Source organism: Telmatherina bonti, assembly GCF_933228915.1.
Source record: "Telmatherina bonti genome assembly, chromosome: 14".
Classification (NCBI taxonomy): Eukaryota; Metazoa; Chordata; class Actinopteri; order Atheriniformes; family Telmatherinidae; genus Telmatherina; species Telmatherina bonti.
Genome location: NC_136612.1, coordinates 18,555,701 through 18,569,214, shown reverse-complemented (window position 1 = coordinate 18,569,214; position 13,514 = coordinate 18,555,701). Strand labels below are relative to the sequence as shown.

At 41.5% G+C, this 13,514-nt stretch overlaps 1 protein-coding gene across 1 annotated transcript in view; it reads right to left on the bottom strand.

Annotated features, from left to right (window-relative positions):
• Positions 1-9,215, bottom strand: part of LOC306765946 (ras-related protein Rab-37) — a gene marked incomplete at both ends in the record, with an annotated part of 10,679 nt that extends 1,464 nt beyond the window's left edge. The window contains 8 exons of the mRNA XM_079253493.1: positions 2,262-2,338; positions 2,418-2,474; positions 3,162-3,227; positions 3,638-3,690; positions 3,930-3,996; positions 5,356-5,397; positions 8,084-8,194; positions 9,105-9,215. Of these exons, the coding sequence (XP_079109619.1) occupies positions 2,262-2,338; positions 2,418-2,474; positions 3,162-3,227; positions 3,638-3,690; positions 3,930-3,996; positions 5,356-5,397; positions 8,084-8,194; positions 9,105-9,215 (584 nt within the window). The remainder of the gene's footprint in view (positions 1-2,261; positions 2,339-2,417; positions 2,475-3,161; positions 3,228-3,637; positions 3,691-3,929; positions 3,997-5,355; positions 5,398-8,083; positions 8,195-9,104) is intronic.
• Between the last annotated feature and the right edge of the window lie 4,299 nt (positions 9,216-13,514).

Below are 13,514 nucleotides of genomic sequence, written 5' to 3'. Positions count from 1 at the left end.
CAAATCATTTCATAACAAACTGTACACTCTGTCCTTCTGCAGCTCTAATAACACGTTTTATAAATCCAAGTTTGAGGAGACGGAACAATCTCTTTTTTTTTTTTTTTCTGCCATTCAGTGTTAAATGGTGTCAGATGGCGTCAACAGCTGCAATTACATACTGAATGACTGACTTCCACAGAGAGCCTCGAACACACACAATCCCATTATAAGGAGACAACAGGGGCAGACACCAAATTAGCTAAAAACTATTACTTCCAGGAGTCAGAGAGAGGCTTAATAGGGTCAATGCACAAAATATAACAATATGCAACCCAGAGGAGAACATGAGTTAACTCGGATGAGGTCGGCTGCATGCATGATGATTAAATTGCAAACGCCTAATTTGGGACCTGAGTGTTCATTAGTGAAGAAGCGTGCCCGCCATTAAAATGACTCTGGATCAATTTACTTTTCATTTTTTTCTTATGTGAGATGAGAAAGGTGGACAATTTAGTTCAATTTACAGTTAAATTAACTTCACTCCCGGCAGATGATTCATTCTGTAAGAAGAGTTGTTGCAGTGTAAAATGTTTGGGTTGGAAATTACTCGCCTCTATATTAAAAATGACAAAAATGAAACAAAAATAAATTGTTTCATTTATTTATTTCTTGACAAGTTTTTTTCTCAAGTAAATCTTGACTTTTTCATCTTCGCTTTGGGATGTGAGGGGTGCAACAGAAAGTCGGCCCAACGCTTTTTCCAGCAAAAAGAATAAACAGACAGAGCTATAATGTCATATATAAATGTGACTGTCTTTCTACCCATGTCTCCAAACTGATCAGTTTAGCCGCATTTCTAAAGAGCCGCGGCCTGCAGGGTTTGTGTGTTTGATCACTTGAACTATTAATACTGATAAAAAAGAAACATATGAATTAATTTAAAGAACTACAGATTACGGACACCAGACATCCCACTTCTGTTGGACTATTAAGCCTCATATTCCAATCCAAGAAATAAAAAGCAGACCACAAGTACACCAAATGCAAGTCTCTTTCTCAAAATCATCTGCAAATTGAATGGAAAAAAACAGTGATATTTCTTAAAAGTCCTAAAAGAAATGATCTCATCTTTAATGTTTCAGGGTGATTTCTCTTCACCACTTGATGGCACCACAACAAGCTGTTTGAGCTTCTTGTTACTTATTAATAATCATATTAATATGCTGTGCTGTGAAGAAGTCTAGAGCCACGTCGCATCTCCTTTTTATATGCCAAAGAAAAGGAGAAACAGGTGCTGTGATTTGTTGAAACAGGCACAAATATGAATAGATAAACTGTTTAAAATGTAAAGTTTGCACAAATGTTATCATAAATGTTTGGTATGTTCTATCTTTATTCTTCAACACCACTTGAACCCTCTCTTAGGTAAGTATCCTTGTCATTTATTCAACTGTCTCCATCTAAGGTTTTTTTCAAGGACTTTTCAAGGCTGTTCTTTGGATGCTGGCTGCCCATTTTTGTCATTCTCTATCAAGATGCTTCAACAGTGTTGAAGTCCAGACTCTGGAGAGGATTCTTCGCTCTATAAAACCTGTTGCTACTGGTTTTCAAGCCAGTTCTTGCGTCAGCAGAGCTCAGCCTTTTCTCCCTTTTTCCTTGCCATCCTTCCATAGAGACTATTTCTGACGAAGACCCACTGAACAGCTGGATCAACTGAAGGACCAAAAAGCAGCTCTCAGATCTTTGCTGGATTTATTTGTGTTTTTTTCCACAGAATTCACTTTCAGATACTGTTCTTCTGCTGCAGATAGACATGACACACATTTCTTCTCTCCTTCACTTTTCCATTTATCTCTTTTTTTTTTTTCTTTTTTTTTTAACACACTCAGCATTGTGCTGACATATGCAAAGTTTTTGGCACGTAGGGCTTGTGAGAACATTAATGAAAAAAGCAGCTTCAAAAGGTAAAAAAAAAAAAAAAAACTTGGAGGAGTAGTTCTTAAACCTGCTTTAAAGGATGACAAAAATGTTTGATTATGTGAAGCAAAATGTGGAGAAATGAGCGGACCAAGTTTTCTGCACAGAACTCCATGGATGATGTCACACCTGTTCACATTTTTTGTTAAAACTACTGTGAATTCAGTTGTGAATTTAAAAAAAAAAAAAGTCGGCTGAAAGTTGCTAAAATGCCAGGTAGAGCTGGAGAAAACAGACAGGTGGTGCAGCCGAACTCTCCTGCACCACATCTAGTTTCTTTTTATAGCTGATAGAAGACTTACTTTGCAATAGCGAGAAAGGCCAGCTCCACATTGACGCCCGTCTTTGCACTGGTCTCCATAAAAGGAACTCCATATTCCTAAGTTGGAAAAAATATCAGAGGAACATGACAGGTCTATTTTAGGAAAAAGTATCCACTTGGAGACATCATATGTTACCTTGGCCAGCTTCTCTCCATCCTCTGTCTTCACAACCCTCTCTGCAGCCATGTCTGACTGTAAGATAGCAGTGGGGAAAGAAAACAAGTCACCAAACGCCAAGGCGAAGGGTCACAGCTTCACCGTACCATCAGCTACAAGGATGCACCATCCCGTCAGCTCGCCTTTTGTCTTATCTGGCCGCCAGCTGCCGAGGCAGAACTCCCTCAGACTGATGAGATGTCAGACACTCCACCTCCAGTGGAGGGGCAGCGCTCGCACAGACTGATGCCGCCAGTCCTGCCGCTTTCACAGCAAACGATCTGAGCTGCTGCTGTGTGACATCCATGACCCTTTGCACGAGCGAGTCCTATCTGAGCCACCAGAGGGAGCTTTCGGATGTATTAACAGTGACTTCTTGTTGCAACATTAGATTCCCTCTCCATCACCAGCAGCAGTGCACAGAAACTGGTTTATGAATCACCTGTTTGAAGCAAATGAATAGCTGTCTGTCACAGTGATGAGATAGCACTGGGGAGTGAGTAAAGAAAAAATAAATCTGTGGCAACCTGCAAACACCTTGCAGACAACATTTAACTTGTGCTAAAGTAAGCCATTTGGAGGTTGCTTCCTGGGAGCATTTTCTATCTTTCTAAGCACTCACATGTCTGTGTGGGTGTGATAAGTGTGTGTTAAGATTTGTGCAAAAGAACCAGTTATCCTCCGCATCTTTTCCACGCAACACAAAAAGGAAGCCATCCTCACCTTGTTGCCGAGCAACATGATGACCACATCCTTCTGGGCATATTCGTGTATTTCAGTCAGCCAAGCCTTGGAAAGTAAAGATAAACAAAAAAAAAAAAAAAAAAAAAAGAGAGATAGGTCTGTTACCAAAACAAATGCCACCACTTGAAGGCTGCATCTCCTCTCATCTCCTGAGCTCTACATTATAAACCATCGTCCTATCAATCACAGTGACACTGAGTCACTCTTATCCTTGAACACATTTATTGCTTTTTATTGCTAAAACTGGGGACAGTGTAGCCAAGCAGACGATAGAATCATGCAATTTCTAAAGAGGTTGGACAAAGAAACGTTGGAGGCCCCAGTGGTGCTTTGCATGCAAAGAGACAGAGTCGTGCTCAGCTTCCGAGGATTTAGAGAGCAGGAAGTGAAAATGAAAAGAGAGCAAAGAGACAGATAATGAAAGTCGGAGGAAAGGTAATTTATGTCAGTCTTACCCTGATATTGTCAAATGATGGCTTATTGGTGATATCATAAAGCAGAAGTAATGCTGTGAGAGCAAAGAAGAACAGATTGATCGCATCAGTATTATTATCACACAAAGACATGGATGTTTCTCTTTGCACACAGATGAAAAGCACATAAATCATCAGTTTGCTCCACATTGACCTAAACTCCAACACACACACACACACACACACACACACACACACACACACACACACACACACACACACACACACACTTGGATAAGGCATGAAAAAGCAAAATATAAAAAGGAAAAGTCACCCTGAGCATCTCTGTAGTAGGCATGTGTTACGCTGCGGAATCTCTCTTGGCCGGCTGTATCCCAGATCTGCATAACAAACCACAGAATTACACAACAAACACACACTGATCCGCAAATCTGAATCAGCTGATGAATGAAGAAGCAACAAGGAGGTCTACACGAGTGGTCTACATGAGTCTATGAGGTAAATCACAGAAACTTGTTATCAGCTGGTTTGATAACATCGGCCATTTGTGTCAGAAAATTTTTGGTACTTATCAAATACATGTCGGTTATGACCGCTTTGACAAAAGTGATCATATTTGCAGTTCCCACCTAAATTATTCTGAATGTTAAAGTTTAGGCTAAAATCTGTTTGGAAATGCTGACTCAGTGAAATCACAGATTTCACACGGATTGACATAAACTTAACTATCTTAAGTTTATGTCTGACTGGGAAAGACAGAAACTTAAGCGTTTGTGCAAACCCTGCAGGCAAAAAAAAATCTTGTTCATGGGTCTGTTTTCAGAAGAAAAATCTTCTTTAAACCTGTAAATTACACATTCATGTGTTTTCGTTTTTCACAATATACTAAATAACTAATTTACATGGTGTGAATATAAAAGTTAAATATTTTTCTCATTACAAATGTTCCCAATACACCCAGTATGACGTTTCTAGGTGATATCTTTTTGTAAAACCTAACAACAAGCTGCTGGGTACATTATATTTGAATCAGGTGCGTTGGAGCAGGGACACATCTCCAACCTGCAGGATGGCACAGAACCTGTTCTAATATGTGAGATTTTATAGATCTTATAGATCTGTCTTACACCAGAAAAATAAAAACAAACAGAAAAGCAAACTAAACTCGTGAAACACAACATTTACCTCGCCGTTTTTTAATTTATTTATTTATAAATAACTTGTTTCCTGACTCTGTTAATAGAAAGAAGTACTCATGCTGAGATCTAAGCTAACAACATACCTTCTTTGGGGTGTAAAGCAGCTTATCCAAGAAGACATATAACTGTATGTAATATAATCTGCTGCAATTTAAAAACAGAAGACACTTTCCTGCTCTTAATTTCTTCCTGGTAGATGGTGCAGATTAGTCTTTTTTGGAACAAATCTATGGATTTTATCATGTGCAGAGCTTGTGCAAGAAAAGCAAAGCTGAGGATTTACTCTAATTTTGTCGCCTCCCACTCAGTGTTGAATGAACAGGTCATGATGACAGACGGGTATGTGCCTTAGATTAACAGCATGCTGCTGGCACACATCCTGCTAGAGACTAACAATATACTAGCAACGGCAAAGACAAAAATAAAACATTTAAAGCACAGCGGTGGCAATCTTTTTTTTTTTCTTTTTTTTTTTCTACATTACCTACCAGATGAGTTTAATTCAGGTCCCTAATGCACCAGAAAAGATAATGCTCTCACCTGCAGTTTGACTTTCAGGTTGTCCACATCCACCACTTTATTCTACAGAGACGAGAAAAGATGTGTCAGACAATTCACCATATGCTTTGGAGACCGGAGTGCTGTGAGAATGGCACAGAAATGAATGACTAACATCACAGCGGACTAAAAAAAGGCTCAGAGGCTCGGCATGTGGCAGAAGAAACAACGCAACTAAAAGTGGCTTTCAGTGCTGGCATAAAAAGTAATTTGCAACTCCCACACAACAACAAGGTCCTGGGATTAGACTTAATTATGCCACAGTGAGAAAGACGACTGGCAGCATAACAACTGACTCCCCCGTTAATTTCCTGCAGCCCTGTAGGGGTGCCCTCTGATTTCCTGTAAAGCAAAGAAAAGCCTGAAAAAAGTTTAGACACAAAAAAGGCCAAGTGGTTGTGGGTGCATGTGCAATAAGAGCTGCAAATATGCGTGCAGCGCTTTAACATTCATGTTCTTTACATGCAGTTCATTACTTTCCTGCTGTTGTGACCTGACACATAAACAAACCAGGTCACACTGATGTTTTAACCTTGCAGAGTCAAAACCGCATAATAAGAAAGAAGCTGAGATGAAGGAAGTGTAACTCGCGAACGCACTTCCTTGATCGCATCATATCAGAGACAAGTCATCACAAACAGCCACTGCCTTTTCCTGCAAACTCACGCAAAGCGCAAACATGCTTTCTTAGAGATGCAAAATAACAAAAGAAACCTCTGTAGCGTGTTGCAGATCTGGCAGCTAGAGCCGCCACCTGCTGAATCCACTGCCTTTGCAGAATGGACGTGGTTCAACCCTTGCATTAGTTGCCATGGGTTTCCATTGCCCCCCCCTCTCAATTATGATGTGAGAGGAGCCTGCATGCTGAGTAACTGCTACAAGGAAGCATGCCGAAAATAGACTAGCTATGTTACAAGCTGCCACAACAACCTGTCTGCCTACCTTACCGTGCAAAGAGGACATCCTCAGCATACTGACTCCACTGTTTTATCCCAGATTTCTTTTTTTCACACAAAAAAAGCTAATAGTTCACATCATCAGATATTTTTCTGAATGAATTTTTTTTTTCTTTTTTTCGTAAATGAATGCTTGTGTGAACCATTTTCCCTCTCCCTTTTGATGCATTTCCATTGAATCCTCCCACAATAACCTGTTGCTTTTACTGGAGTGGTTTAAAGCGACACGGTCGGGCTGCCGAAGAGAAAGTGTCTATATATCTGTCAGACGTCCATTATGTTCCCACATGTCTACACTGCCATACAAGGAAGAAGATGCATCACTTTGGCTAATGCAACAAAATTTCCTGTCAGACCATAGACTGTGACTTGCCATTAGCGTGAGTGTTTCGCTTTGACAGGAGGAAAGCAGGAGGTTGAGAGGGAACTAGTTCTCTTGGATCAAAGAGCGTATTTGCCTGTTTGCTCGCGTAGAGGAAGATGCACATTAGGTCTTTGCTTGGGATTCAGCAAAAGCCACTGTGTGTGTCTGTGTGTGTCTGTGTGTATCTGTGCGCGTGCCATCAGGTAGAGGCTTGTCTGACAGCAGGGTGACTCCTCCACTGTTGAGCTGAGCTAGAGCCAATCTTTCCAGGAGACGTGGGACGTGGGCAGGCATCTGCCAAGACATTTATGAAGCCGTCCAAAGTGCCTAGCAGCACAAGTGGTCTGTGAACTTGACTGATTGGCAAGAGAGTTTGTACATTTGGTGCGATCATCGCAGGATGATGAAGTGTTCTTGGTTGAAGTAGGTGATAATTGGGCCCATGTCACCTCAAACAAAAGGTCACGAGTTGGTTTGTAAATAACAGAAAGTGGTTTTCAAATTCACAACACATCTTAATCCATCTGGTTGCATAGTTTGCATAATTTGCACTCAGAACAGCCTGACTATCCCTGCAGTAAGTAGTTTGACAAGTTTTCTGAAGATCTTTTTTTTTTTTTTTTTTAATACTGACTGTTTTTTTTTCCACTACTATTTGTTTACACTTTGTATGTTCCCACATGACGAAAGAAATGTTATTAAAGGATCTTAAACAAATGGAGGAGAAAAAAAAGAAAGAAAAAAACGACCAAAAATAAAGGAAAAAAAGACCAGACAGGTCCTGAAGCCTCATCAGAAATGGTTGCATGGAAGGGCGGCTGTCAAAAAAACAATCAAAAAAAAAAAAAAAAAAAAAAAAAAAAAAAAAAAAAAGGGAGGAAAGGTGTGCCAAAGGTACGCCAAGTCACAGAGGAGCTAAAAAAAAAACCAGTCTTGCAGTGATGAATTGTCCCCAGACCTCAACATTACTGAAACTATGTGGGATCATTGTGACAGAAAACAGAACAAAAGGCCGCCAACATACAAAGAAAAGCTTTGTAAAGTCCCTCCAGAAGTCTGGAGAACTGCTCTTGAAGATTATGTCAAGAAATTTTAAGGAAACTTGTCCAAAAAGGATAAACTCTTAAGGTAAACCTATCAAGTGTTGCTTCCATGTTTGTTAGAGTCGTACAAAACTCAGATTTTTCCCAATTTTTACTGTCTGGACATTTGCATTTGTATGTTTTCAACAAATCACTTCACCAACGTGTGTGTGTTTGTGTGTGGGAGGAGGAGGAGGGTGGGGAAGCATGGCGGCGAAATAATTTTAGTGAGAAAACAGCGTTAAAATTCGTACACAGATAAGTGATAACTCCATCTATGTTAGAATCATCCGCAGCATCTTTCTCACCCTAAAGTCTATTCCAACGGTGGCTATAAAGTTGCCTCCCAGAAATGCCCCATCTTTAAAGCGCACCAAGATGCACGTCTTCCCCACAGCTGAATCTCCAAGGAGCATCACCTAGAGCAAAAGTCACCACCAGAGAAGAAGGACATCAGGTTAAATCTAGTCAAGGACATGACTGACAGCCTGCAGAAAAACATTGACAGAAGGGTGAGAATTCCACCCCGAAGCTGACAGACGTGCTGCAGAAATGATTCTGCAACTGCTTAACTGGATAATATTTCACAACTGGGATCGTAACGCTTGACTCGCACAATGTTATTGTGCAATATCTCTTCCTGGGAACCCACAAGCATGAGCAAGATTAGAAAATGTTGTGGCAGATGCAGCTGCACGCAGCATTGTGATCCGCTAGTTGACTTAACTGCCATTACTGGAGAAGGTGGGAGATTTGAGATGATTGCCACCAACTCTGTTGATTTTCTCCCATTATTTTCCCAGCCTGCATGCTTTTCCAAAACTAGTCAATGTAATTACAACAGCAGGTCGTACAATTATAACAATCATTTCAGCTGCATTTGATTATAATATGATGTTGCACTCATTGCCCTGGTGGAGTCAGAACAGAAGCAAGTGTTGACACAGTTAAATGTAACTTTTCCACTTGTCTGCTTTAGAAAGCAGAGCCTCTTTAAATAAATATTCAGCAGAAGAGCTTCTAAGGAGCAACAAGTACACCCTTGGCAAATATTTGGAGCAGTGAGGGCTGCCAGAAAGATTTCCCACAGTGAATACGAGCTGTCTAATAAGAATTATCATAGACAGATCAGTCAGCTGGTGGTTAATGATTAGATTACCACTGAGGTCTGCATATTCTCCAGATGTAAAGAGTCAATATGCCGCTGCAGTTAACACCCAGTTCTTACAAATAGCCTGTCTCCACACCTGTTCGATCAGCTATAAAAAAAAAAAAAATTTAAAAAATAATAATAAAGAAAAGCACGCATGCCAAAACGGAAATACACACCTTGAAGGCAATATCATAATACTCATTAATAGAGGCGCATCTCTCCAACACATATTTTGACGTGCCGTTTTTACCCTGCTTGTCCGTCAACGATGTCTTTCTTGAGGACATCGCAGTGCCAATAAATAAAAAAAAAAAAAAAAGGGGAGTGCCAAAGCACAGTTAATCTCCAAGATGTGTCCAAGAAAGACGCGCACGGTGTCTTGAGGGATCAGACCCAGGCTCCTCCGACCTCCAGCCCCTCTGCTCGCATGCTGCGCGCGGCCACGAAATGATCACCGAGGTGCTTCCCGTGTGAGGGCACACACACACACACAAAAAAAAAAAAAAAAAGAAAAAAAAAAAGAAAATCACCTTAACTGTCACACAGTCCCCCCTCCCCCCCCCCCTCCCCTTAAAAAAGAGAAAGCAAATCAAAGCAAAACAAAGGGTGAGAAAGTTGAGCACCAATCAGCTGGAGCTGCGACGGCGGTGGTGTCGGCGGCGCGTCTACATCCAGCAGTCAGAGCAGTAATGACAAACAGGCGGAAACATTTCTGTAATTCTGCAGAGCGGAGCCGTGCATCCTGGCGTGGGCAGATGATTAACTGGGCAGCAATGCAAGGACGTCGGAAGCTCCCATGTATATTGTCTTAAGGGTGACACTGCCTTCCCAATAATAATAATAATAATTAAAGCCGCAAGCGGCATCCATCGGGTCCTCGCCTCATGCCGAACCCTCCACCCGAAGTCGCCACAAAGCTTCCGGGTGGATGTGAAGTAAAAGGCATGAATCCAAAACTAGTTTGTTAAAAAATAATGCACATACAGTAATAAATGGGCATAAACGCCAAGATGGCGGACACCCCGTTGCCATGGTAACAGGTGGTCAATGCACTTTTTTACTCGCCTTGGGTTGTTACACATGTGTGCCGAATTTTGTAGCCATAGGTGAAAGTAGACGATCGGGCCCCTAGGGCCCCCCCCCGCCCCCCCCCCCAAAAAAGTGCCCCCCCTACAATACATTCTATAATGTGTTAAGGACCTACCAAATATGAATAGTTAAAGTTTTGGTGCACATCGCATGAATTTGTGCAAAGATATAAGCAAACCGTGTTTCATGGCGAGAAGGATTTTTTCCAAGATGGCGGACACTCCAGTGCCATGGTAACAGGTGCTAAATTGAGTGTTATGCTTGTCTCGGGTTGATACACATGTGTGCCGAATTTCGTAGCCCTAGCTCAAAGTAGACGATCAGGCCCCTAGGGCCCCCCCCCCCCAAAATGTGCCCCCCCCCCCCCCCCCCCCCCCCACAATACATATTACAATGCGTGAAGGACCTACTAAATATGAATTATTGGAATTTTGGTTCCGATCGGATGTATTTCTGCAGAGATATAAGCAAACCGTGTTTCATGGCGAGAACGCTTTTTTCCATGGGTTGCCACGGTAACACGCTTTCTCCTATCAGAAAGATTTGAATAACTTTTGGTCCCCATCTTGTCAGGAAGCTCCATGGTGAATGTGGAGCCAATAGCCTGAATCCCCTCAGACTAGTTCGTTCAAATACGATGCGCTTAAAGTGATAAAAAGGGCATAAACGCCAAGATGGCGGACACCCCGTTGCCATGGTAACAGGTTCTCAATAGAGTTTTTTGCTCGTCTTGGTTACTTATACATGTGTACCGAATTTCGTAGCCATAGGTCAAAGTAGACTATCGGGCCCTTAGGGCCTCCCCCCCAAAATGTGCCACCCCCCCCCCCCCCCAAAAATGTGCCCCCCCCCCCCCCCCCCCACAATACATATTACAATGCGTGAAGGACCTACCAAATATGAATTATTTTAATTTTGGTTCCGATCGGATGTATTTCTGCGAAGATATGAGTGAACCGTGTTTCATGGCGAGAACGCTTTTTTCCATGGGTTGCCACGGTAACACGCTTTCTCCTATCAAAAAGATTTGAATAACTTTTGGTCCCCATCTTGTCACGAAGCTCCATGGCGAATGTGGAGCCAATAGCATGAATCCCCTCAGACTAGTTCGTTCAAATGCGATGCGGCCAAATTGACAAAAACGGGCAAAAAAATGGCCGCAAACGCCAAGATGGCGGACAGCCCGTTGCCATGACAACAGGCGTTTCAATGACTTTTTTACTTGTCTTGATGTGATAGACATGTGTACCGAATTTCGTCGTCCTACGTCAAACTAAATTTTTTTGACCCCATTCTAGAGGCCATTTTTGGCGTTTCTAGGGGGCGCTGTCGAGGCATTTTTGCATTGGCGTGCATACAAACGCCAAATTATCGAAATTTTCACCGGACGTGAGGTGTGTGCCAAGTTTCGCAACTTTTCACGGGGTCTAAGGGGGTCAAAATTGAGCGAGCTGTGCTTAGAACGAGAACGAGAATAATAATAATAATAAACATTACAATAACAATAGGGCCTTGCCATACTTCGTATGGCTCGGACCCTAATAACAAAAAAAAAACCCTGCAGGGGGGTCAAACGTGCTGATGGCTGATTCATCTGCTACAGGTGGTGTGCGACCACTGGGAGGGTCAGTCACACACTCAGGAGAGGAAACAACAGGATGAACAGTGACTTTAACACCTCGTGTGAGATATTTGTCTGGAAGAATGGATAAACTGTCCTTCAAAGTGTTCTTATATGAGCATAAAGTGGCTCCGATCCATTTTTTTTTATCCCCCTTTAATGATGCTTCTTCGCAGCAAGCAAATGAGCAATTACCCCCTCCCCTCCTTCATACATATCTAAAATGGTTTCACAGACTCAATTTCCTTATGATAAAGCGCTACAGTGGCTCTTGAGTTGCAGTGTTTGTCTCCACCTAGTGTTCAAATCTACATGAAGGCTGTTTCCACTCTCCCCTGAATCCCCTGCTTCCCCTGATGGCACATGAGCAGGGATCCTTTATGTTATATAACTGAGCATCCATCACTCCTTCATACATATGACCTCATAAATCCATGCAGCTGCAGGCAACATCTCAAACATTTATTTATAAATGGAGCTGACTGAGTGGTGGAGTACTTTACATGTCGACTAAATTACCAAACAGCAGAATACCATATTAACTCCTTGACAGGCTTCACATATCTTCTCTTATAATCACCACACAGTGTATGAAGAATATGAAGAGTTTTTCTCCTGCATGGTGCTGATAAAAAAAACAAACAAACAAACAAAGGTTTAAGAGTAGTGTACAGGAGTCTTCAGTGACCTCTGATTTGTGATATATTGGCATGAAAACAGAGCCTTACACATGTATAAACACATGGAAGAGAATGTGATGATCAATACATGGCATGACCAAGTTTTGCTGTAATTTTTTTAAGTGGTCCTCTATTCAATTACTGGAAGGTTTTCTGCTAAAATGTCTTTGGAAATCATTTAGCGATGCATGAATTCTACTTTGTTTCCTGCAAAGTTGTTTGATGATGTGGGAATAAATGGCGTGTTTGCAAGCTGCTAGGAAGAAACAGCCTAAAAACATGACCTAAAATAGTTATTTTCTTAATTTTATGTCAAAAATAGACAGAACTCTGTTTGATCTCTTTAGCTATGATTGAATTATTCAGAGGGCAGTGTTAAGTGATTTCAACAAATAAACAGGGAAAAAGAGTGGGTGAAAGGACTGGACTGAAAGGGGGTCTGGCTCTTTGGAGGCAACATATATAGAAATGAGAAGTGGCTCGAGACCTTTGCTCAGGGCGACATGTTCATTTTAAAACCATTCTAAGAAGAGAAAACATTGTTTCCAAGAAAGCTCCAAGGAAAAGTAGTGACTAAAATGTCTTGGGCTTAAAAAACACGTGGAAAATATCCTAAATGTTAAAAGAGTAAAAAAAAAAAAGCCTCCTGGTCTGCACACCACAACTTATGACATAGCATTGACAAACAGTTGAATTTCTAAGTTGTGTGTATGGATAATCTCCAATGAAAACATTATAATAGTCTCATTGATGGTGCCGTCTCACACCCTGACTTTAAATCTAGGTGACACATTCAGGAATGATTTTTTTTTTCTCTGTGTTGCTTTTTTTTCCCTGCAGGAGTTTTGAACCTTGAATCACTCGCAAGCATTTACTGGATGCAAACTTATGTTAATGTGAAGTGGCAAGGCTAATTTCATGCTTTTTCGCTGAATCCTGTCCCCTCCATTTGCAACAGTGGCTTCACAAAACCAAAGTTATCAGTGTCAAAGCAGACAAATCGTTCAATAAATAAGCCATGCGTGTATTCCTCCTGCTCGTCTCCTTTTACCTCCACATGTCACACAGCCCACCACCCCTCACCTCCACACCCAAACTTGTCACAAAGCATAAAGTCAGTCCCGTTCAGAATAGCTTTGTTACGCATATCCAGCAGCAAACAGCCAGCTGCCGTGACATTCATTAGCTCTGGTCTC